Raw genomic sequence first — 22,862 nt, 5'->3', positions numbered from 1 at the left:
CGCATTGCGCCTATCTCAGCGAATCAATTTATGTCGATAACCCATTATTTCCCCGTAGCCGAGTTTCCCAGTCATGGAGTAACTGATGGTCTTGGTTAGTGATCTCTTTCCTGGAGTTTCCCTCAAACAGCCGACCTTTCTGAATCAGTTGCGATAGCTTTTTACCAAGAGCAGATCTATCATCAAGATTGTAACCGTCAAACACAGCCAAGCAATACTGAGGGTAAAGTGGCTGAAGTAATTGTGTTGGGATCTTGAGAATGACAGCACCGTATGGAAAATCTTCTTTCTTTCCCCCGAGGAACTCACGTATGGTCTTATACGAGAATTCATTTGCAATCGATAATGTGCGTAACTCGCTGGAGCGGCGCTCGCTGCAGCGGCGCAATTTGAGAAGTAATGGGTTGTCAGGAGAACGGGAGTCGATATTGTTCCAGAAACTGGATACATATTCCCCTTGGTAATAAGCTTGTTCCCATTTACATTTTAAAACCTGATCAACCTCCAAAAAGTCCTTCCAGATTATCATGCTTTTAGGCATTGTACGCAGCGCGAGATGTAAATTCCTGGCGGCTGCTCTGATAGAGTCTTGACCGGACCCTGTTGCCAAAGGGAGCACATCCTCAAGCCTGATAGAGATAGAGATATCTAGCAAGCATGGAGAATCACGAGTCGTCCTCCCAATCATCTGCTCCAGGACTCTTATTGCACCACGAGATGCAGTGATGCATGAGATCTCTCGTACAGTATGGAAGTCGCTTGGCCGAAAGTACGATTGGAATGAAATGTGCGCGAATGATGACATATCACTGTGAAGCAGCGGGTATTTATTGCTCGCACAAGTCCACATCTTTTCCAGCTCAGATATGAAGCTTCGTGGGAGCAAAAGGGGCTGCTTTAGATTAAAGAGATCTAGAAGCTTGATAGCATTGGCAGTAATGTTTTTACCTCCCAAGCTAGGTGATTCCAGGATTTCGGCTAATTCGCGGCTCGACTCAGGTAGTTCCAGATGACGAAATGAGAAAAATACTTCGCTAGCATTTCGAATGATAGTCTCACGTTTCGAAGGCGAGGGAGCATAACCTTGATCATATTCTTTCGTGGTCGGTTTGTTTAGTATGGTTTTATGTCCCCTTGAAAGCAACCGAATAATATCTCTGTGAAGGATATCCCAAGCCCAATCACATATCAGGTCAATGATTATGCAAAGTTGTAATGCTTCATCGCGCTTCAAAATGGATCCATGCCAGAGATCGATGATTCGCTGTCTTTTTGTAAGTATCTCATGTGTTGTATATGCAATGTTTTGAAAATTCTTACCGTTTCGTCTCCATGCGGTACGCAAGCATAAACCCTCCATTCATCGCCAATATAAGCCAGAAACCAAACCAAGGCTCTCTCCGTTGACTCCTTACCCATTTCCCGGAGGTTCTTTTGAATATCAACGAGCCTTTTGATAGGAAAGGCAGTTTGCTTCTCAACAGCACGAAAGCCGCAACTTTGAGTCTCTGATTTAGCTTCCAGGACAAGGAAAGGAAACTTGATGTGGTTGGCATTTCCCCCAGGACTAGATTCTAGATCTGAATGCATTTGAAGAGCAGCATCCAGCGATGGAGATTTTTGAAACCCGATGATGTGGTCTGGCTTTATGGTCCCTATCTCAGGAATAGACGAGTGTGGGAGTACTGCCGCATCCAGCTTCGACGAAAATGTACGTTGATTGGCGGAAATCTAGTAAGAAATGTTATCAATGAGTTGTGATTTCGCGCACGCCTCAGAATTGCCAGTTTCCTGACCATACCTTGTATCCAGGTTGATCATTTTCAACACACTTGCATAAAGTCAAGGGTGAATTTTCTCCTTGCACTTCCACAAATTTGATGTCCATAGAGTGATACTCGGGTAGCCATAGCCGTAATGTGCACTTTTCACTGCAAAAGTTAGACTTCATTTGAAGCAATATTTGGTAGCCTGTCACCTACCACTCCATTTTCTCCGCAAATACCTGTGTAATAAGAATAGATTCTGTCTCGTGCCTCCAAGTTTGCTCATTGGTGTCGACATTTCGACAGCACTCCGCCGCAGAAACAATTTTATTGGCCTTCTTTATAATTTTTGACTTCTGCCGGCTATGGGATTGAGGCCGTTCAACGTATTTGGTGTAGATGACATGTTTCATATTCTTGATGGCGGTAAAAATTGCTGAATGATACTGAGGCCAAGTCTCGGAAAGATCTGACGCTTCAAATCTGATTCTGTATTGACTCATCAATCGGTCTACCATTTTTGGAGTTTTCGGAGACAGCCGTCTCCGTTTACATGGACGATTCATGGTGAGGTTGATTTAGTATAGGACAGAAGAGTAAAGAATTTTGAGGCAGCAAGTCGAGGTGATGCCGAACTTTTATCATCGACCCATAGAATTTATAATACAGGTGATTTGCTTTTTTTGTAAATTTCTACTACTAATTATGGTCTTTTACGTAGCCGCCCACGGAGTTTCAGTTTGCGCAAGCTAAAAAGAATGCTAGCCCCTGCAGCTTCTTCCCCTCTAAGCGGGTAATGTGTGGTCATGAACGGCTGCTGCTATGCATACCTGAAGGCGACTAACACAATGTAAGCCAGTGTGTGGCCCAGTCTCTCTTTGTTTGGCCCATATCATTAGTGCCAGCATTTGATTATGGTAATATGGATGGCCTAGAAAATAGTATTCACCGTGTTATAAGCGCCTAAATATGATCTATAGGTTGTCATTTCATAATACAATAAGGTCCGTTTCAAGTGCGTCTGGGCTTAATCTAGGAGGGTCAAATTTCAATGAATATCTTCGCCCGCGAAATTTTGTGGATTCAAAGTAAGTCATTTCTAAAAGCGGTTCGTCCTAAGGTGAATTAAATGCGACCGGAGATCAATTAGGGCGGTCCGTCCCGCTATGGCGTTCGGTTAGGCGCTTCCCTTTAATGCGTATTTTACGTTTTGGTCCGTACTTTTGGGCCGACATGACACAGTCAACTCCCGCTTATAAAACACTCACTTATAGAACACTCACCTTTATACAATCCCATTTTGCTGTCATCCGCTTAGTCAGGGCTATCAATCAATCAGAATGCCTGAATACTCTACAACTCCTGCCAAAGTGCGTCCTATAGGCCGGCCACCCAAGCACCACCACCTAAGCACCAGCACTAAAGCTTTATATAATGAAGTACCTAATTTATAATGTTATTAATGATAATATCGTATAGTTTAGTCAATTCTTAGACTGTATTCGAGGAAGATATTATATCTAAAGACGAGACCTATGGGTAAGATATATATTTGGGAAGGAGAGCTCAGAAGCAAAAGATATTAACGAAAATGGGCGCCTACCTAAGGTAGGGTCCAATTCTGATAATGTTCAATCTCCACTTTGAAGCAGTCCTTGCTCTTCCCATATATCAACTGCAATTTCCTTTAATCCCTCAACCCAAATCAACAAATCCTTTTCTCTGCTTGAGTTTGCATCGGGTAATCTTCTCATAAGAAGACTGAATTGAACAGTCATTGGCGCTCCTCTAATCACAATCTCGCCGGTGCGCTTTTTCCTTGTGATGATGATATGCTGGACCCTGATAGTTTCACCCATATCATCTCCCCGCCCCTCCAGTGCATGTCGCTCCCAAACATCAATCACTAGTCTTGGAGTTTGATCGAGTTTGCAGGTTATGCAAACCGCCGTGCCCCCTTTTGTTGGATTTAGCCACCATTTGGCATCATCCTCAAGGCTTGAAAGATTTTGGGATTTTCCGACTTCGAGCACAAGGCTAGGTCTCCCTCTTGAGAAACCAGGGTGGGGCGTTGCTCGCCCATAAGCAACATCAGGGGCTCTGATCTCGTTAGGGTCGTCCTTGGCGGAAACACCAGATCCGAGCCAACGATGGGCTCGAGAATTGAGATTCATCTCAATAATCCATTCGAGAATTTCCATATCTATCCTGCTTGTGGCAAATCAGTGTTCTGGTAGCGGCGCCATAGCGAGTAGCGTGTTTTGTCTGAAGAAACGAAACCGTCCACTGTTTTCTAAGTTAAGAAACTCCTCTTTAAAACGGGTTTGGTCGATAAAGAAGAGAAAGTAGGGAGTCGGATTGTAATAAAAGAATTGGAGATCGTTGTTCTGTTGTGATCTGTGGCTTTCAGGCACAAGAATATTACCAGGACGTCGCGTGCTGGTCGAAGCGGTCAGAGGAGACAAGAAGAAAGAAGCGTACGAGTACGGGGTACAAATCCGCAAGAGGACAAGACAGACAAATCAAGATGTTGTATTGTGAGGGGGATCGGCGGTGGGAGAAGAAGGAAGGAGAAGGGAAGAAGGGAAGAAGAGAGAGAAGCGCTGATCTACCTAGAGGGGTCACTCCACTCGCAACAAAGATTGTATAAGCCAAAGTTGGAAAGTTGGAGGTTAACCCTTGTTTGCTCTCTTTAGGCTGGACGCACAACACCTCCTCTGGAAAACCTATAACGGCTATACTCTGAACCCTGAAATACCGATATTTCCAGGCATAGATTGCGGAAATCGGCACAGGCACTGACTTTATCCTTGAAAAGGCTACATGTAGCTGACATCTCTCTAGCATGTGGCTTATAGACTTAGCATCTCAGATTTCTGACAGTGCACAACTAGATGGCTATGAATTATCCGAGAAACAATTCCCTCCCCGACCTTCTTGGCCTTCTTATATCACCTTCAGCAAGCTCGATGCCTTTAAGGATGTGCCTGAGCGCCTCCAGCATAAGTATGATGTGATCCGTCTACGATTCTGGTACTGCGTCGTGAGAGACAATGACCCAAGTCAGCTCATCCGTCACGCGACAAGTCTCCTGAGTAAGCGGTAACTGAATTGATCCAGATAGAAGTTTCCTGGGCTGACCGGTCTAATAAAGCCAGGCGAAAATTTTCAGTGGCAGGATGCTGACCTCGGAAAGACTGTGGTACGCGGGAAAGTAGCAGAGGACTTTCAGCGTATCGTACGGTCAATCTTGACACCTGCTAAAATCCATTTCGAGTAAGCCAGCTCTATTGATTATGGTAAAACCTGGATAGAATAACATTGACAGGACTGCGCAGCTGGCTTGATAAATTACAATAGCATCTCAAACAACAGGATTTGGAAATCTTACACAACGAGCTCGGAAAGATGCCTATTAGTCTTATTCCCTTATGTACCTCCACTTCTTTGGCAGGTCACGTTGAACTCTTTCGCATTGCAGCCAGCTCCCATGACCCATCGATTCCGAATGTAAATGAGTGCATGAAGCTCTTGTTGGAGTTATTGGCAGCAGTAAAGACGAGAGCAGCATACCATTGGCGCCCGGTAAGAGTTCTTGCGCGAAAGCCTGTAACTAGAAGGAGGGGCGAAAATGCTATTTCATCTTCATCTGTCCATCAGAATGTGATGAGAGATACGTTTGTCCTTAGATCAGTGCTTCGTGTCTTGTTTCCTGTTTTTTATCTCTTCATCCACCAATACAAGTACCCATGTTCTGTTTGCTCCGTTCTTTCCCCCTGATCACCATTCGGTGTGCTTCTTCTTCATCGCTTTCTCTAGTCTCTTTCGACTCTCCTTTGATCCTTCTTCATCCGTCCGTCACAATGCAGTCTTTGGTAAATCACTCCCCCCACATGAGCGGTACTCACGCCTTGTTAGACAGGTTTGCTAAACGGCCCCCAAATTCTACATGTATGATAAATCCATTCCCCGTTCCCCATTCACCGCCTCGCCAGGACCTTTGAGCCGAATGTTAGGAACAAAGAGACCCAAAAGAGCCAATCGATTAGAAACATCTGAGCTGCGAAGTGCCACTTGGTCCCTGATACTACTGGGTACATTAGCTGATTCTTTCGCAGCTCGCTGGGATTTGGACTCCAACGTGACGTAGGGCTAGACAGTAAATCCTGACTAGCAGTGCGGATTCTTGGAATTATGCATTGCTTGTAGATTTGGGCATGGTACACTGTGGTATGTGTTCGGTTGTATTTGATCCTCAAATGGCCCTATAAGCATAGGGAGTAGGGGCCGGTCCATTTAGCTGCAGCACCTTACACCTTGGACTCCTTTCGAGTCAGGGGAATGAGCCGGGCTCCGCTGCTTGGGGCTCGTCCGAAGAGATGAGCTGCGACCATGAGCCTATCAAAGCTGAATAGACACTTACCCCTCTATGTAGATCTCTGCGGGTCTGCCGCGTGTACTCCTTTTTTTTGTTTGCTTTGACCCAATGGTGATTTCTGGACCCCACAAGTAAGGCTACCCCTGCACGCGGGGTTAAATGCACAACGAGAATCGAAAAACCCCGGTAAAGAATTACCAGAGTAATTGGTAAATACTACCTATCCATGACTGGAACGCTCGAATGCTACTTAGCTTTGATGAGTTATGGGTTAACCCCGTTATTAAGTGCCACATATCAAAGACCACGCACAGCGCTTAGAGATCAGAGGTTACCCGTTGGGGGCTTCAAAGTATGAAAAGAGTGTATCTTCCAGTACTGCTACTAGCCAGCAAGCTTTCGGCTCTGTAAAGTACAGAACGGGACCGTGCAGAATTATCCTATAATATCTAGAGTGTGTTCCCACTTCACACCCCCCCCCCCCCCACCCAAATTCATTTCATTCATCCTTTCTCATCTAATTAACCTCGCTTCAAATATTGATCAGTATTACATCTCTGAAAAAGCTCCTACAATGGCTGACGTCCACGGCTTTTGTGATCCCGCCTTTGACTCTTTGCGTGCTCTTCTCCAACAGAGGCTTGCCGAAGGCCACGAAGTAGGTGCTTCCCTTTGTATCAACATCGATGGAAAGAATGTCTTGGATCTTTGGGGTGGTTTTGCAGATCCCAGCCAGACCGAGCCAAAACCATGGGGCAAAGACACGATTACAGCAGTGTGGTCAAATACCAAAATTGTCACAAGCCTAGCAGCTCTCATCCTCGTCAACCGTGGCCAATTGAATTTGAATGAGAACGTGGCAACCTATTGGCCTGAGTTTGCGGCGAATGGTAAAGATGACATCAAGATCTCACAAATTCTTAGCCATTCTTCTGGAGTTACTACCATCGAGAGATACCTTACTCCCGAGGAAATGCAAGATAGAGAGACGATGCTTCTGAAGCTCGCCGAAGACTTGCATGATCTGGAGAAAACTGCCGCGTTGCTTGCAGAACAACCTCCTTTGTATGTGCCAGGGTCCCAGAGCGCATACAAAGCAAGTGTTTATGGACATCTGGTAGGCGAAATTATCCGACGAATTACGGGAAAATCATTGAGCCAGTTCATTACCGAGGAGATCACAACGCCTTTGGGGGCTGACTTCCAGCTTGGTCTGCCTGAGGAGGAATGGCCCCGAAATGCTCATATCATTCCTTTCCCACTGGAAGAAGTGATTCCTCTTACTGCTTTTGATCCCACTAGTTTCTTGGGTCGGGTCCTCCGAGGGTCTTTGGTGTATCCTACGATGCCCAATGAGCCTGTCTTCCGGAAGTCCGAAAATGGAGCCATGGGTGGCTACTCAAATGCGCGTGCCTTAGCACGTATTGGATCTGTGGTCTCCCTGGATGGTATCGTCGATGGTAAAAGGTACCTTTCTCCTCAAACCATCGATGAGATGATGAAAGAGCGAATCAGAGGCTTCGATCCCTGTCTCAATGGCAAGATACGCTTCGCCCTCGGAGTCGCTTTGCCATGGAGCGAAAGCTTAGTTTCTTTAATTCCAGAAGAAGATGGAATGTGTTTCTGGTCAGGCTATGGAGGATCTTTTACGATTATGGATCGCCGCCGGCGGATGACCATAGCATACACCATGAACAAGATGGAGAATCGGGTGAGCAGCAACTCAAATTTCGACGCGTACTTTCCTGAGATGTACAAGGGGTTTGAGAGATATAATGCCTCGACTTGAGAATCGAAACTCAATTAACAATTTGGGGGAAGTGTTTCCGTGGAGAATCGTTCGTTTGCACTGGCTTTACTAGTTTACACTGATTTTACTATTCGTACATACCGGCGAAACGCCACCCAGGTTGGATTATGTACCTGGTCAATGCACCTTCTTGAACTCCGTTTATACCCCGATTTGCGAGCCTATTTTCTTGAAATATTGGCAAGGTCGGCGTTTTGGTTCACGCCTGTGGTCGGTCAGGCTTCACGGTACCCTTCACCTTTGCGGTTTCCGTCTCGCCCTCTCCCTTTTTACTCTTGCCAGGCTCATTGACATATGGGTTCATGGTATCGGCATTAGAAAGGCCCTCTTGCTTGAATGACATGCTTGTAGGTCCTTGTGCAGAACCCATAGCTCGAGGCTATCCGTAAGTCAGTAAACTGGTTGCTAGAGGTCCTACATCATCCCATGTTGGGCGTGTGCGGAAGAAAGTGAAAAAATTAAAAGACATAAGTGGAAAACGAACCTCATCATGCACGGAATTATTTGGGTTGGAATCATTGCCCTGGTTGCCCTCCGCATTTTGTGCATACTCTTGATTAGCTCCATGATGCTCGCCAACAGAGCCGGAACTGGGTTTTTTCGAATTTCCCCTGGGCCATAAGTAGTATGCGAGGGGAACGCCCAAAGCAATGGAGATTGGCAGCCTAGAGAACGGTTTCGATGTTAACGGGTTGTCCGCTGGCGGGCTAGGTCAGGAGTCGAAAGGGTAATTCACAATTTAGAGCCACTTCCTTTTGGCTCATCCGGACCAGCAGTAGCGAAAGATCTTCGGCTAACATTTGCCTGAGGTGAACGATTTTGAACAGCTCCGGTGCGTACCGAGCGCATAATTGCAGTGCGCAAGCATGGTTGACGAAGGAAATTCATGGTGCCATTCATCGAATTGCGGGAATATACAGTGATGGATTATAATTACTGGAAGAGAAAGATAAGGTGCTGCTTCAGAGCGCTCAAGTTACATTTAAACTAGAAGCTTTTAGGTTTTTTCATCGTTACATCATCGGCTCCCCAGCTTGTTTCCAGATACGGAACCAAGCGTCAAATACCCGTGGCCAACGTTAAACTGCAACGTGAAGACTACGTCATCGCCCTCCAAGAAGAACATTAATTGGTATTTTTTATTTCTTGTTTTATGCTTACTTTTTTGACAAGGCGATCGTTCCAGAAAGACTGCCTTGTTAATTACAGTTGTAAGCCAAGGACTTTGTCACCTGAACAGGGACCAGAGACTACATGAGTGGGCCATTATCCAAAGGTTTTTAAGCAGATAGAAGTGTCCCTGATTTTGAGGAAGTTCATTACCAGATTGGACTAGCATTTCGCTAGCTTACTAGCTATAGGATGAATCAAGGAATAAATTCCGAATTGCTTGTGAAGAGCGGACTAATATCGCCTCCCATTAAAAGCTCATAGACATTCACTAGCTTTGCTGCTGTACGTGCGGGACCATCATTCACCCCTAGAAATGGAACGCAATCTGCTTGGCGCGGTTCTGAGTTGCGACCAATTCTACGGCCTTCACAGTGGCCTACAGTGGACGAGTAGCCATATTTGCAAGCAAGATCTCGTTTTTGGGCACAAAAATGATGTCGTATGATGGGCAATTTAAAATTTGATCCCTTTGCATAGAATAGCTATGTTGCATAGCATTGGAATTTACGTCATTCATATGTTATATTACATTCCCTTTGATTGGGTTCGAATTGCCTTAAATACCTAGGATCAGAATGAGGTGCGTTAGAGTAGGCAACCACAGAGCAGTGGTGGATGTGATAAAGAATCTGACGTTTCAATTGAGCTTGTCAGTTATTAGAACAAGAACGCGGACGGACCAACGAAAGAACAGCTGAGAGCCATGAGGACATGAAGACCTGAGATAACAGATATTCAATTGCTAGCTAGCTAGCAAATTACGTTTCAATTTAGTTCCATAATTCATATATCATGTTCAGCATAGAAAAAATGCCATAGCGGAAATCAAGAAGTCATGGTTTTAAATAGTACCCAGAAATTCATTTGGTCGAAGGGTTTGGCATGCCAGAGGTATGTGGCCACGATCGGAACAGATCCCCCAAATGATCAATTGGAGCCGTCAAAAGTCCAATTGCGGTTTCAAAGGGAGGTTTGTCGGGCGCACTGGGATGCGATCGCGACGGAACAAACATCTTCGTTCTACCGAAAGTTTTGGAAAGGTCCTCGCTCTCCTCCGTCGTCAGGCTTTCTTCCAATTTGGGAAGGTCCTCGCTTTCCTCTTCTTTGATATGCTGAGTCAGATCTTGCATGAGAGATTTGAGTGTAGGCTCGAATTGAGGATTCGAAGGTTGCATATTCTGGAAGGCTTTGAGCTGTTCTTTGACCTACAGTATAGGTTATTACCTATATACAAGTGAGACATTCTCAGAATATTACTCACGGAAAGGTGCTCCTTGCGGTCCTTGTCCGCCATGGCGCGGCCATCAGTCAGTAGCTTTTCGAATTGAGGGTAAATGACCAACTCCTCGCCGATGGAGTGACGGGCAAGTTCCCACGTGAATTGATTCTGCCACTGTGTTTTCTCTTTTTCAGTGGTGGAATTGAGGATGTTATTATAGTATTCTTCGATCTCGCGATGGTCTTTCTTGATCGCGTCACTGATGGCGGCCATCATTGAGGTTTGAGATAAGTAGCACCGTTGGATTGACGCTCCAAATAAATTTGAAGAGATGCGAGTAGAACGCAGCAGCAAGAACGACATTGTCGAAAAGGCTTTTTAATAATTCATTGTGCCAGAATATGCTTTTTTATAAACAAAGTGGTGTCACGTCATTCCAAGATTGTCGGGTTTGTCCAAACATACAATTGGGGGCTTCCCGGCCCGAGCCACCGATCGACATGTCACCTTTACGCCAACCCAACCCAATCACAAGGAAGATTTTACACATTTTCCTTGCATTTGCAAAAGGCAGATATGCTGAGTAGCATCAGGGACTCTCTTGAACAATCCCCTCACCTGGTCGGATTGGGTATACATCCATCATCATAACATCATTTGTGTCATTTACCCCTCGTCAGTCTTTGTTTGCAGACACTTTCCAGGCCTTTAAGATGATTCATTTCTCCTATTCTCCTAGTCAATTAACCCAGTTTCCGCGAATCAGATACAGCCAATTCCCACTCTCTGTAAACCCTCTTATCCCACCAGATTACGCTGCTCGAATCGTTGACAAAGAAAAACGATTCGAACTTTCCAAGACTTCTGTCAACCGTCGACTATGTTCCTCGTCATGGCCATTGCGTATGGTGTTGCAGTTGGTGACTTCAACAAAGACGGCTATCTCGATACCGTGGCCGCGAATGATGGCAGTGCCTCGGTAAGTGTCCTGCTCGGGAAGGCTTGTGGCACTTAGGACAGGCCTTGGGACTCTGATGTGGACCGGCTTTCCGCAAGGGGATCTCATGGATTTTGCGATATGGTGGAGGCCTTTTTGTTGGAACTCCAATTTCTCGTTGGAATTGCTTTTGATGTATCTATGATCTCTCGGATATCTGACTTCTAGAATCAAGAATTGACTCATTACTCTATGCTGGAACCTTGATGGGGTGGATCAATATATTGGAATGTGGGAGCATATGTCATTTGAAGAAGTGAAACATAACGCGCTATTATTCTATACCACACTAAGGAGTAAAACAAAGTGTGACTGCCACTCCGTCTATCTATAGGAAAGCCACTAACGATCAGCAAGAAGACCAAATAGCAGCTCCGTGCGTTTCCAGTACTCCGCTGCTCCCTTCTGGATGCTCTTGACAGCCTCGGCACTTAGCTCCGCACTCTTTTGGATGCGCTCCGCGACACCAGCCAGCTGGGTCGGGTCACCTAACATGTTCGCTAAGTAGATAGTATCGAAAAAGAGTTGGATCTTCCAGTCGCGCAAGGCATTAGCATGAGATGCATCATCCTCAATCTTGGGATCGATGAATTCATCTCTTTCCTTATTTTCTTCCCCCTCGTAATTCTTCTCGCCCTTTTCTTCACTCTTTTCGGGGCTTGACGTGGTTTCAATTGCATTTTTCCAAATACCCATATCATTGAGCGTAGATCCGATAGAAGTCTCCAACCGTTTCTGCAACTCACCCTTCAAGACCTTCACAGTCGATGGATCCCAAAGATCAACCCCGTTCTCATCCATAGTTGCAGTCAGGTGACGCAAGAATTTAAAGGTGCTTGGAGACGGCTGTACCGGTATTACGGGCTCGCCCTCCCACAACGAACGACCAGGCACAGTCTTCAACTTATTGGAATCAGGGTGGGTCCTTGATGAAGGTAGAAGGGATAATGATCCACTTAGTGCGACAATATCAGCTGCAAGTAGCTTCTGTAGATCTGGAACAACGGCCCCAGAGAGCATGAAGTCCTGTGCAAGAAAGCCAGAAGGAATATCTCGTCGCAGGTGCCGGATGAGTCGTAGGAGGAAGGTGGCTTTTGCGCTTTGGTGAGTACTCCCAAAGTCCTTGAAGGCATCGGTGACCGATGTCTGGAGCATATCAAATGCTTGATTAACCGCTAAATGAAGCGCATCAGAAAGAAGTTTCGGGTCATCATCATTAAGACGGGGCGTGATGTCAATGTCTTCGTCTTCTACTTCGCCGCCAACGAGAATGTCGGTCCATTTCAGTCGGCGCAGAGACGCTATGCACTCGCTTCGTTCTTCAATAGCCGAGAGCCAGGTTTGGTACTTTCTAAGAACGGCAGAGACGTCGTTGTCGCGGCCCAGAAGTCGGTCTGCTATGACCTGCTTGAATGCTGTTGCGCCGTTTGAGTAGTCTGCAGCAATCAGATCAGAATCCCAAAGTGATCCAATTGTGTTATGTTCTGCCTGATCCCAGCTAGTAATAGTAGATGAAATTTGGGTTCTGATCTCATCGACGATTTGGACCTGCGCTGTTAGGACTCGTTTGAGATGGTCGTTGAAGATATTGCGCAGGCGTTCCAAAACATCAACGGAGCCATGCGTGATTGTCGAGCCCCATGATGATAACCAAAGTTCAATAGTCTCGGCACGTAAAGATAACAGCGCGGAAAAGTCGTTGCTATGCGCCAGACTTTTGTCGCACCCTTCAGAGAATCTCTTAAATGCTTGCAGAGACCATTCCTTGATCGATTCCAGGCCTTGAGTTCGACTCATTTCACTCATCTTGATCCAAGGAGTGAAGTTATTGACCTCTGGAGCCACCCATCGGCCTAGTACATCAATTTCCAGCCCATCTAAGCTGCGGATCTCTGGGTCTGACAGAATCGGTCTAGATTTAAGCTTCGAAAGTACATCGGGAAATTGCCGAGACCGCAATGTCTTGGAGGTTTGTAGCGTACGAACAAAAAGTCGCAGAGCCTTGGGGATATTTTCGCGCGATAGCTCCAGTTGGCTGGTAATCACGTCTAGGCGCGTCTTCTGGAAGTGGTGAATGGCATCATCGGAAGAGGAGTTTGTTGGAAGACAGTAAGCAGCCAAGGATTCGATGATGCTGTCCTCCGTGGCATTTGCGGATGATAGGCGCTTATTGATCCGTTTCAAGAGGGTACGCTGCAGAGACGCAAGTTGGTTGCGAAGATCGTCGAGGAACGGCGGGGTCGATTCGTGCTGCGATAGATTGTTTTGCAGCACTCGGGAAACAACAAGAATCTTAGCAACAAGCAGTAATGAGGCTCGTCGGCGAAGAAGTCGAGAAATAGATGTAGTGCAACGGTGAAGAAGCGCAAGTTGCGCTCCGAACGCGTGTTTCTCTGTGTCTGCGCAATGTTAGCCATTGGACTCCAATTCCCAAACCATTGCAAGGTACTATTTCCATACCTTTGCCCGCTGCATCGCCTTTCATTTGGCGCGCATAAATATGCTTCTTCTCCAACAGTCGCGGGTTGCATCGACGTCCAACGTCGGCCAAAATGGATTCGACCTCTTGTATCTCGGAGTTCATCGTCACAATGGTCTCAGCAGTTCCGACAAGGTCTCTGTATCGTGTACTACATCCCCATTAAATCACTATTAGCAGGGCTTAGAAACAACATTGCAGCCACCACCAGCTTACCCCACGAGAGCTCGGAGCTTCTCCTTATTGCTAGCAATATCCCGTCGCAGTTCCTGCTCCACACGGCGAACCGTTGGAATCGGATACTGGAAAGCATCAGCCCATGACTTGAGGCTATGGGGGTCTGGAGCCTCCGGCGCCATTGTGAATGGTGCTGTGAATGATGTTCAAGAGTGAGAAGGCCATTTGGTCCAATCGGACTGGCCAGCTGCTTCAGTTATGAAGCGCTTATGTCATCTATCCCTATCAGCTTATCGGCCCGTGACTCAAAAAAAGAAAAGCCCCGCCATGATTTACCATGCTTTTCTTTTAATATCTTACGATCAAATATAAAAAAAGTGCCCATAATGGAGTCAGACGCAGCGTCAATCGATGCGCCACCCAGCGATCTACCAGATCGCCTCCCATTTCCACCGATCACCTATTCCCACATCCTCAACTGCTCATACCATAACTGGCACCCACGGTATCTCAATCTAAAATAACCGATCTTCAAGATATGATTCTAACGTTGCCGCTTAGATACCGCACCCTCGCACCTAAATCCCGAGTGATCCCGCTGTCACCCCAATTTATCACCTACCTCCGCGTTGATGGCATCGTGCTCCCTCCGGAGCCAGTACGCCCAAGAGATGACGACGACCTAGACACATTCTCCGACTCCGGCGAGGAAGCCGAAGACCCCTCAACAGAATGGGCCGATATTCACACGCAAATCAAAGACACAATTGCCGAGTTTGGAAAGGTTACCCCAAAACTAAACTGGAGCGCCCCCAAAGACGCAACCTTCATGTCCGCTACAAACGACACGAAATGCGCCACCGCCAATGACGTCTACCTCCTCCTAAAAAGCAGTGATTTCATCACCCACGATCTTCAGCATCCTTTTGACGACTGTGTTCCTGATTCTGCTACAAATGGCCATGATTCCGAGGCTCCGACCATCGACTCACCAATCCCGGACGTCCCCTACCACCTCGTCCTTCGCAAATATGCCAACTTCAACCCATCTCTCGAGTTCCGCTGCTTTGTTCGCAACCGGAAATTACTTTGCATGTGTCAGCGTGATTTGAACTACTTTGATTTCCTATTCGACATGCGGGATATGTTCCGCTCGCGCATTCAGGCATTCTTTGACGAAAAGCTGCGCGACACCTTCCCGGATCCGAACTTCGTGTTCGATGTCTATGTCCCTGCACCACATCAACGTGTCTGGCTAGTTGATATCAACCCCTGGGCCCAGCGGACAGATTCATTGCTATTTAGCTGGTTGGAGATTCTGCGGATGAAGGATCCCATTGGCTTCGAGGAGGAGGAAGATGATGACCTCAATGGTAGATTTGTGAGGATCTCACTTCGTGATGGTAGCATTATGACTTCGGATGAGGCGGTTGGTAGTGTTGTTGAGGATGTGGAAAAGTCCGAAGATGAAGAGGAGAATGTGGAAGAGGGCGACGATGATCTTGCTCCTTTCCTGCCGGAGATACGTCTTGTGAAGAAGAATGATCCTGAGGCATATCAGTTCTCCACGCCCCAGTACTCTGCTCACAAGGTCCCGAAGGACCTAGTCGATGCCTCTCTGGCGGGCCCGGGCGGCATGAGCGAGTTTATGGGCAAGTGGCAGGAGATTCTGGCCAGGCAGACAATGCAGCAGCAGCAGGATGATAGCAGTGACTCGGAATAGCTTGTACATTAGGCATTGCCTTGTAAAAGGAGTTGGTTTTGTTTAAGAGAATTTGACCATGAATAACTGGGTTTGAACTATGCATTGCACATAACGAGTTCAAAAATCCTTTTTCGCAAAGTAGACATATATTGCATCCACAGGTACTCTGACGATTGACATCGGAGAATGAGACCGATAATTGTGCTGACTGTTCCACTTCACGTATTCAAATCATTCAAGTACTTCTTTATCAACTTTCATGGAAGTCTGCAAAAGAATTTACAACCTTACACTTCAAAACAATTATATCCGAAAAGACCCTAAGGTCCATGCCTTAATATTGTATATCATGTCTACTAATCTCCTCGTGTAAGTAGGTACCAAATGATCTAAAGCTTATGCCTTTTCTCCCCAGAAGCCAACTTCCGGAACTCTTCCTGTGGTGTCCCACCCAAAAACCGCTCCAACCCCATGAAAGCCTCAAGCCCATTCTGACGATCCAAAATCTCCCTCTCAGGTCGTCTTACAAGCTCCTTAATCTTGACCATACTAGACTGGTTCAAATGCGTGCCCATCGACTCCTCAACCTCAACAAGAACATTCTTCAAGAATCCCGCAGAATCATCGCTCTTCCCTGAATCCGCCTTGATGACTTTATTCACAAAGCCCGTCCTCACAAGATCATCACACGGAATCCGCTTGCTCAAGATCAGCGCCTCGTTCGCCTTCGCGATACCCATTCGCTCGACAAAGGCACGGCTGGCTCCGCCTTCAGCAACGAGTCCCAGTGATGAGAAGGGCGTTAGCACGAAAGCGTGCGGAGCTGCGTAGATAAAGTCTGCATGGGCAATCAGGGCAGCGGAAAGACCGACGGCCGGACCGTTCAGAGCCACGACCAGGATCTTGGAGTGGTTGTAGAAAGCGCGGGTTGTGTCGATGTTGTTCGCGACGAAGCCGCGGACGAGTTCTTGGCGGGCTGTTGAGCCGATGCCGCCACTTCCGGCGTTTCCGGGATCAGGACGGGCGCTGGTTACGTCTGCACCGCTGTGAGAGATTTGGTCAGTCTTTGCGCGGATTAGGTGGATAGTTGGTGCGCTTACGCGGAGAAGAACCGGCCTGTGCCGGTCACAATGGTGATGTAGATGTCATCTCGCTTCTCGACTTCGCGTAGTCGCTCAGCGAGGGTGTAGTATAGTCCTACATTCAGGGCATTGAGCTTGTCGGGGCGGTTGAGAGTGACGATCGCGATGCGATCCTGATAGGTCAGGGTGATGAGCTCTTCGTTGGACATTTTTTGGGATATTCAGAGAAAATAGATACAATGTAAGATCAATTTTCGAATTGGAACCTTGGTACTGCTTATACGTTCAAAGGAGCGGATCAGCTCTCAGTCCGGGGCAAGTAAAAGGTTGGAGAAGCAGCAAATAACATGCATGGTCCCTGAATTAGTATATCTTCCTTCCATTATTGCGGGGAATCGGAAGCCGAGGCCCGCGGCAGATCACGTAATATATAACCCTTGGGTATTGGTGCCTTTCCTCTAGGGCATCAATCGCTGAGTAACGCATGAATGCAAACCAAGCAAATAATCATCAGCCCATTATTTCCAGACTTCATTACTCGCCGATCGCGAAGTTCCAACGAACAAGCCAGAACAACCTGCTGGTTCCATTGCATACTTCATTCAAGGAAGAATACTCACGCACATCTGCCATGCTTCCCAACCCCCTCCGCCGGCTCCAGGGCGGCAACCTGGAAGTCTTCAAGGTAAGACTCAATCTTGAAATAACGCAATGCATACCACTGCTTTTGTCGATGCACTGGATTCTGGCATAAAGCTCATCCATACGCAATAACATGGAAGATTATTGCGCCTAACAATCATGTTATTCAATCAATCCGCTAACTGCTTTGTTCTGTTCTAGTTCGGCATGTACGTCCTCTTCCCCATCGGTTGGATGTACTACTTCGGCACGAACCTCGACGACCGCTTCAACGTCAAGAACTTCTGGCCTACTGCCGAACAATCGCACAAGATTCCGATCGACAAGGAGGAGATTGACAAGGAGTTGGCACGTATGCGCATGGTGGAATCTGTGCGCCGGGAGCGGAGAGAGCGGGAGGTTGCTCTGTTGCAGGCTCAGGCTCAGGCTCAGGCCCAAGCTCAGGCCCAGCCGGAGTCTAGCGGACAACAATAGGTCTTTGAAAAAAATGTTCCGCGTGTCATGCATATCTACATGAATATACTGGAGGGTGGAAGAGCATGAAGATTTGGCTGGGATGGTATTCATGCTGTGATTGGATGCGACGCTTATCGCACTTGATTCTTGTGTCTTCACAGTGCATCATATCCCTTAGATTGGCATGGGCTATATCTGTGTGAAGATTTGTACAATATTCTGCTCTGGGCATTTTCGGCGTTCGGGGAAGGGAATATCTCAACTATTACAATTGTACAGTATCCAAGACTGGATTTTTGGATTTTTTTTCATATCTTTATTTCGTCTGTATTCATATTCTTAATTATTACTATATCTGATGAACTGTGTACCATATTAAAAAATTTCGTCAAAAGTTATGTGCATTGTCCAAACACTCGCATCAGGCAAAGGGTCTCAAGCCCAGAAAGGAACACGATGCCTCTGCAGTGATGAGGCACAGGTAATGATATGTTGCACAGTGAACAAGCAATGCCGCGCTATAAAAGATCACTGGAGTACCTGAATGTCCAACGTTCTGCCTAAAAAGCAGGGAACCGGGGGCGATTGATCGACTTGACAGTCGACAACAACCGAATTGAAGCAACAATGGATAAAAATCAAAAGAAACGCCGAGGATGCATCGGCTGGAGGCCATGAAGCAGAGCAGGGATAGGAAATAACAAGGGCCTGCTGCAGCTCTTTCTTCCAGCGATGGATGAAATTCCCTAACAACTCCAATACCACACCCGTTTCAACTCCATCTCGGTCTGATCAACCGTTCAATTGAATGAGAAGGCATGTTGTCGAGGCCTCATTACAACTCGCCCAAGTGCTGTGTCGTCGCCGCAGCCGCGCTCTTGGCTGTTTGGTACATCACGTCGAGAGTCTCCGTCGCTTCGCCGAATACCGCGCTCATGGATGTGAGTCTGGAGGAGATGAATGGCCGTTCGCCAACGGCGTAGTAGTACATGTGGCCGTAGATCGTGCGGAGGTGGTTAGGGAGGTAGACGTAGATTCCAGTGGCGATCATAGTGATCAGGGTGAGAAGGAGAGAGTCTGTACGGGAGAAAGGATTAGTTGCGTTTCATGGCGATAGAGTGGCATGGCTCGAGGTCAGGGGCACGTACTGAAGATGAATTTTTCCGTCGGGGTAAGCATGTAAATGGCGAATGTGACCTCGTACTGATAAATCTTCATACGCACCCAGCGGACGAAACTGCTGATCAGCCAGAGAATAGAACCCATGACTGCGACTGGTTTGATCGAAGCGGGTGTGTTGATCTTTGAGTTGACGTCTGTTTAGGCGCAGGGAAGGTTTCGGCCCCGGCGTATGTCGTCTTCCGTGGGCCCCTTGAACAAAGCGAACGTAGTGTCACCGTGTTCCACCAGTCAAATGTGGACGCAATCTGTCACAATGTCTTGGCGTGCTTCCTCCCTTATGTCTTGCGAGGATTGAGAGACTCAGGGGTCTTTGGTCTCTTGTGGCGTTGCGGGTATTTGCCGTTACTTTAGGGGCCGGGATGGAAGAGATAGATCGTCCGGTGTGCTCGATGCAATTCGACGGTTCAAGGATAAAGAAAAGAAGATCGACGGGTGAAAGAATGGCTTAGGGTCTTAGGGGCTTAGGATCGGGAGTGCAGGCGGAGATCGTGGGGGTGTGGATGCGTGAGACTTTTTTTGGTTGGGGAACCGTTTTGAGCCCCGATTGCTCCGGATCAGAAAGAGCGGGCTCGAGTTCTTCAATCTCCAATTGTCCCAATAATAATCGTTGGTACTTAATAACTAAAGTCACAAACGGAAAGAAGCAAAAATGAAATCAAGCAATAAGAATATTGAATGGTTCGGGTCTGTATTCCTGCTTTGCCACTGTCTCAGGTCATTTGCTACTGCATAGTACATAGGTTGCCACGACTTGTTTGGCAAGTTTTGGATTATGTTGACTGATCTGCTTCATATTTACCAAGATGCAATGACTGAGGACATGAAGACAAAAGCTGTAAGGATAATACTCAGGCTGCAGCGTTAATGCTGGCATTCGACACTATAGCATTTGCCGCCCAATGACTACATTGTATGTACCCATGGCAATGATACTATCACCAGAGAATAATAGTAGCTTTTTCATATTAATTGACGGTATTTGAGCATACTCTCGACAAATTGTACTTCTACACTCATTGCACTGTAGTCTGTAGCGCAAAATCAATCATGTTACATACATTCCTTATCGCCGCTATCTTATCGCCCCAAAAACATCATCGAAACCACCAACTTGACGAATACACACAATGCTACGCCCCAAAGCCTGGCCAAAGGCCTTCCAAGCCTTCCCCAGATTACCACAACCCTCCATTCAACGTCCCTTCAGTACAACACCCGCTCTCCCTGAAAAGCCCCTCCCACCCCGCCTCAAGCTCAACGATGCCGACCTAACAATCTCCTACCTCAAAGGCACCGGGCCCGGCGGACAAAAGATCGTACGTTCCATCCAAGTGAACGCTTAAGATACGATGCTGATGCTGTCACAGAATAAAACCAATTCCGCTGTCCAGATCATCCATCATCCTTCCGGTATTGTCGTCAAGTGCCAGGCCACGCGGTCTAGGTCTCAGAATGCGAAGACTGCGCGCTCGTTGCTTGCGGATAAGATTGAGCAGAAGGAGAAGGGGGTTGATAGTCGGGCTGCGTTGAAGGCGGAGGCTGCAAGGAAGAAGAAGGCTAGTAAGATGAAGAAGACTAGGAGGAAATATCGGGATTTGGATGGGAAGGAGGGGGTGATTGAGGGACTGGAAGAGGAAGACGAAGCTGGGGAGGGGTTAGAAGAGACTCGGGTTGCTGGAAATTCAGGAATGGCTGGAGAGAAAGGATCGGCTTTGTAGAGATGTATTGGGAAGAAGTTGTGGGGAAAATTGGGTAGTTTTGCCTTCGGGCCTGTACAGTATATATATATCGCATAATCTATCTACCTCCAGGTGAGGTTCCAACATTTCTCAAATTGAAAATCCCCAAAATACAGTCATATTCCAGGATCAATTGCATTTCAATTCTTATCCATTGGATTAAGCATGATCGGCCAGGGGCCGAGATCTTTGAATTTCAAAGTGCTGTTGAAGTCAACAAGGTTCCAAGGTTGTTGAGGCTCTCCATCCTCCGACCCTCCGACCCTCCGCTCCGGTGGACGATCCGCCCCGGATCCTGCAGACTATAGGCAAAACCAACAATGGGAATTGTTTAGTGAGATATTGAAAAGCTTTACCTTGAAGTAAACTCCGGTCCGTTCATCCGCACGTATGTATATAAGTATATCCATGGTACAGGGATATACGCACCCAAACTATAACCAGTCAAAGCCACATTATGTCTTCATCCTCCTCAACTTCAATATACGATACCATCATATCAGGCGCTGGGCCTGTCGGGCTCCTCCTCGCCACCGAACTTAAGCTTCAAGCGCCAAATGCTCGGGTGCTGGTTTTGGAGCGCAGAATATCACCCGATACAACCATAAAGGCAGCTGGTATCAACACTGCCTCGGTTGAGATACTCGAGCGAAGGGGTCTTCTCCATGCTATCCAATCTATGAAAAATCCATTACATGCTGGTCAAATTAAAGGTGCTCGTGAGTGGAAATTGCCTTTCCCGCGAGCTGTCGGCCATTTTGGAGGTATCCCTGTTCCGGCAGCTCCCCTTGATAGGGAGAATTCGTTGCTACGTGGACGGGGGAAGAATGGGTGGTATACGCCATTACCTCAAGCTGAGCTGGAGAGGATCCTTTACGAGAGGGGGTTGGAGCTGGGCGTAGAAGTTAGGAGGGGGTTTGAATTGACGGGAATGAAGGCAGACGAGTCCGGCGTGACCGTGGTAATTGAGGAAGAAGGAAAGGAAGGAATGAACGAAGTGCGTGGACGCTGGCTTGTTGGCTGTGATGGGGGACACAGTCTCGTGCGCAGCCTAGCAGGTTTCGACTTTCCAGGCACAGACCCGAAGATCACGGGCCGAGCGGCTATTGTCAAGATTGAAGGTGCTGAGAGTTTGGGGGACGGATGGCAGTGTACGCCTCAGGGAGTCTATGTGTATACCTCCATGCAGGGGCTAGCGCAAGTGCGCACAATCGAGTTTGATGGTCCGCCTGCGGACAAGTATGCAACTGTTACAGCCCAAGAAATGGAGAGCAGTCTGCGGCGAGTTACTGGTGTTGAAGGCATTCGAATCTCGACAGTCAGTAACGGGACGCGATTCACAGACAATGCTCGCCAAGCGAGTACCTACCGACGCGGAAGGGTGTTTCTCTGTGGAGATGCGGCGCATGTGCACGCGCCGTTTAGTGGACAGGGATTGAACCTGGGCCTTGGGGATGCTGTCAATTTGGGTTGGAAGCTTGGTGCGGTACTTCAGGGATGGGGGACCGAGAACCTTCTCGACACTTATACGAGCGAGCGGCATCCTATTGGTGTGCGAGTTTTGGATTGGACTCGAGCACAGACTGCTGTCATGCGTGGTGATCCTGATGGTTCTGCGTTAAGGAGTGTTGTGAGTGATTTTCTGAGAACTACAGATGGAGCGACGCATTATGTGAAGCAGATATCTGGGTTATGGCAGCATTATGATCTGGGTGATGGATGTCCACTGGTTGGCATGACAATGCCTGATATCCGGTTGGATGATGACACACGCCTTGCGAACCATGCCCATGAGGGTCACAGTTTACTTGTTGACTTGACGGGAAATGATAATACCGCGAGCCTAGTTGAGAAATATGCTGGGCGTTTGAAGCTGGTCCGAAGACAGTCGAAAATTGCTGGGGTCGATGTTCTGCTGGTGCGCCCTGATGGCTTTGTAGCCTGGGCTGCTACCGATGGTGGTGTCTTTGACGAAAAAGATCTCGAGGTTGCTCTTGTTCGATGGTTAGGTAGCGGCAAACATTATGAAAACTCCTGATCATCATTCATGAGAATAG

At 47.3% G+C, this 22,862-nt stretch overlaps 12 protein-coding genes across 12 annotated transcripts; 6 read left to right on the top strand and 6 right to left on the bottom strand.

Moving 5' to 3' along the window:
- Positions 1 to 28: 28 nt before the first annotated feature.
- N7484_000333 (uncharacterized protein) lies at positions 29 to 2,332 on the bottom strand (the record flags this gene model as incomplete). The annotated part of the gene is made up of 4 exons (XM_057110754.1): positions 29 to 1,264; positions 1,354 to 1,731; positions 1,802 to 1,931; positions 1,983 to 2,332. The coding sequence occupies 4 exons, from the start codon at positions 2,330 to 2,332 to the stop codon at positions 29 to 31; spliced, it is 2,094 nt and encodes a 697-aa protein (XP_056977980.1).
- A 2,279-nt stretch (positions 2,333 to 4,611) lies between these two features.
- N7484_000332 (uncharacterized protein) lies at positions 4,612 to 5,185 on the top strand (the record flags this gene model as incomplete). Its single annotated transcript, XM_057110753.1, has 2 exons — positions 4,612 to 4,861; positions 5,142 to 5,185. 2 exons carry the CDS (start codon positions 4,612 to 4,614, stop codon positions 5,183 to 5,185), a joined length of 294 nt encoding a protein of 97 aa, XP_056977979.1.
- A 1,533-nt stretch (positions 5,186 to 6,718) lies between these two features.
- N7484_000331 (serine hydrolase domain-containing protein) lies at positions 6,719 to 7,933 on the top strand (the record flags this gene model as incomplete). Its single annotated transcript, XM_057110752.1, has 1 exon — positions 6,719 to 7,933. The coding sequence occupies one exon, from the start codon at positions 6,719 to 6,721 to the stop codon at positions 7,931 to 7,933; it is 1,215 nt and encodes a 404-aa protein (XP_056977978.1).
- A 220-nt stretch (positions 7,934 to 8,153) lies between these two features.
- On the bottom strand, positions 8,154 to 9,524 carry N7484_000330 (uncharacterized protein; the record flags this gene model as incomplete). Its single annotated transcript, XM_057110751.1, has 3 exons — positions 8,154 to 8,333; positions 8,439 to 8,544; positions 9,508 to 9,524. The coding sequence occupies 3 exons, from the start codon at positions 9,522 to 9,524 to the stop codon at positions 8,154 to 8,156; spliced, it is 303 nt and encodes a 100-aa protein (XP_056977977.1).
- Positions 9,525 to 9,987: 463 nt separating this feature from the next.
- N7484_000329 (hemerythrin domain-containing protein) lies at positions 9,988 to 10,622 on the bottom strand (the record flags this gene model as incomplete). Its single annotated transcript, XM_057110750.1, has 2 exons — positions 9,988 to 10,332; positions 10,389 to 10,622. 2 exons carry the CDS (start codon positions 10,620 to 10,622, stop codon positions 9,988 to 9,990), a joined length of 579 nt encoding a protein of 192 aa, XP_056977976.1.
- A 1,063-nt stretch (positions 10,623 to 11,685) lies between these two features.
- N7484_000328 (COG1/VPS51 family protein) lies at positions 11,686 to 14,181 on the bottom strand (the record flags this gene model as incomplete). The annotated part of the gene is made up of 3 exons (XM_057110749.1): positions 11,686 to 13,742; positions 13,804 to 13,973; positions 14,039 to 14,181. The coding sequence occupies 3 exons, from the start codon at positions 14,179 to 14,181 to the stop codon at positions 11,686 to 11,688; spliced, it is 2,370 nt and encodes a 789-aa protein (XP_056977975.1).
- Positions 14,182 to 14,385: 204 nt separating this feature from the next.
- cdc123 (cell proliferation protein CDC123) lies at positions 14,386 to 15,722 on the top strand (the record flags this gene model as incomplete). The annotated part of the gene is made up of 2 exons (XM_057110748.1): positions 14,386 to 14,504; positions 14,561 to 15,722. The coding sequence occupies 2 exons, from the start codon at positions 14,386 to 14,388 to the stop codon at positions 15,720 to 15,722; spliced, it is 1,281 nt and encodes a 426-aa protein (XP_056977974.1).
- Positions 15,723 to 16,093: 371 nt separating this feature from the next.
- Positions 16,094 to 16,995, bottom strand: N7484_000326 (dodecenoyl-CoA isomerase; the record flags this gene model as incomplete). Its single annotated transcript, XM_057110747.1, has 2 exons — positions 16,094 to 16,748; positions 16,805 to 16,995. The coding sequence occupies 2 exons, from the start codon at positions 16,993 to 16,995 to the stop codon at positions 16,094 to 16,096; spliced, it is 846 nt and encodes a 281-aa protein (XP_056977973.1).
- A 422-nt stretch (positions 16,996 to 17,417) lies between these two features.
- Positions 17,418 to 17,902, top strand: N7484_000325 (uncharacterized protein; the record flags this gene model as incomplete). Its single annotated transcript, XM_057110746.1, has 2 exons — positions 17,418 to 17,471; positions 17,630 to 17,902. 2 exons carry the CDS (start codon positions 17,418 to 17,420, stop codon positions 17,900 to 17,902), a joined length of 327 nt encoding a protein of 108 aa, XP_056977972.1.
- An 817-nt stretch (positions 17,903 to 18,719) lies between these two features.
- Positions 18,720 to 19,150, bottom strand: N7484_000324 (serine palmitoyltransferase small subunit family protein; the record flags this gene model as incomplete). Its single annotated transcript, XM_057110745.1, has 2 exons — positions 18,720 to 18,961; positions 19,033 to 19,150. The coding sequence occupies 2 exons, from the start codon at positions 19,148 to 19,150 to the stop codon at positions 18,720 to 18,722; spliced, it is 360 nt and encodes a 119-aa protein (XP_056977971.1).
- A 1,043-nt stretch (positions 19,151 to 20,193) lies between these two features.
- Positions 20,194 to 20,784, top strand: N7484_000323 (peptide chain release factor family protein; the record flags this gene model as incomplete). The annotated part of the gene is made up of 2 exons (XM_057110744.1): positions 20,194 to 20,382; positions 20,434 to 20,784. 2 exons carry the CDS (start codon positions 20,194 to 20,196, stop codon positions 20,782 to 20,784), a joined length of 540 nt encoding a protein of 179 aa, XP_056977970.1.
- A 478-nt stretch (positions 20,785 to 21,262) lies between these two features.
- Positions 21,263 to 22,843, top strand: N7484_000322 (uncharacterized protein; the record flags this gene model as incomplete). Its single annotated transcript, XM_057110743.1, has 1 exon — positions 21,263 to 22,843. One exon carries the CDS (start codon positions 21,263 to 21,265, stop codon positions 22,841 to 22,843), a length of 1,581 nt encoding a protein of 526 aa, XP_056977969.1.
- Positions 22,844 to 22,862: the final 19 nt, after the last annotated feature.

Source organism: Penicillium longicatenatum (assembly GCF_028827895.1).
Source record: "Penicillium longicatenatum strain IBT 33135 chromosome Unknown contig_11_segment0_segment0, whole genome shotgun sequence".
Lineage (NCBI taxonomy): Eukaryota > Fungi > Ascomycota > Eurotiomycetes > Eurotiales > Aspergillaceae > Penicillium > Penicillium longicatenatum.
The sequence above is the reverse complement of the archived record's forward strand: the minus strand, read 5'-3'. Positions and strand labels throughout refer to the sequence as shown.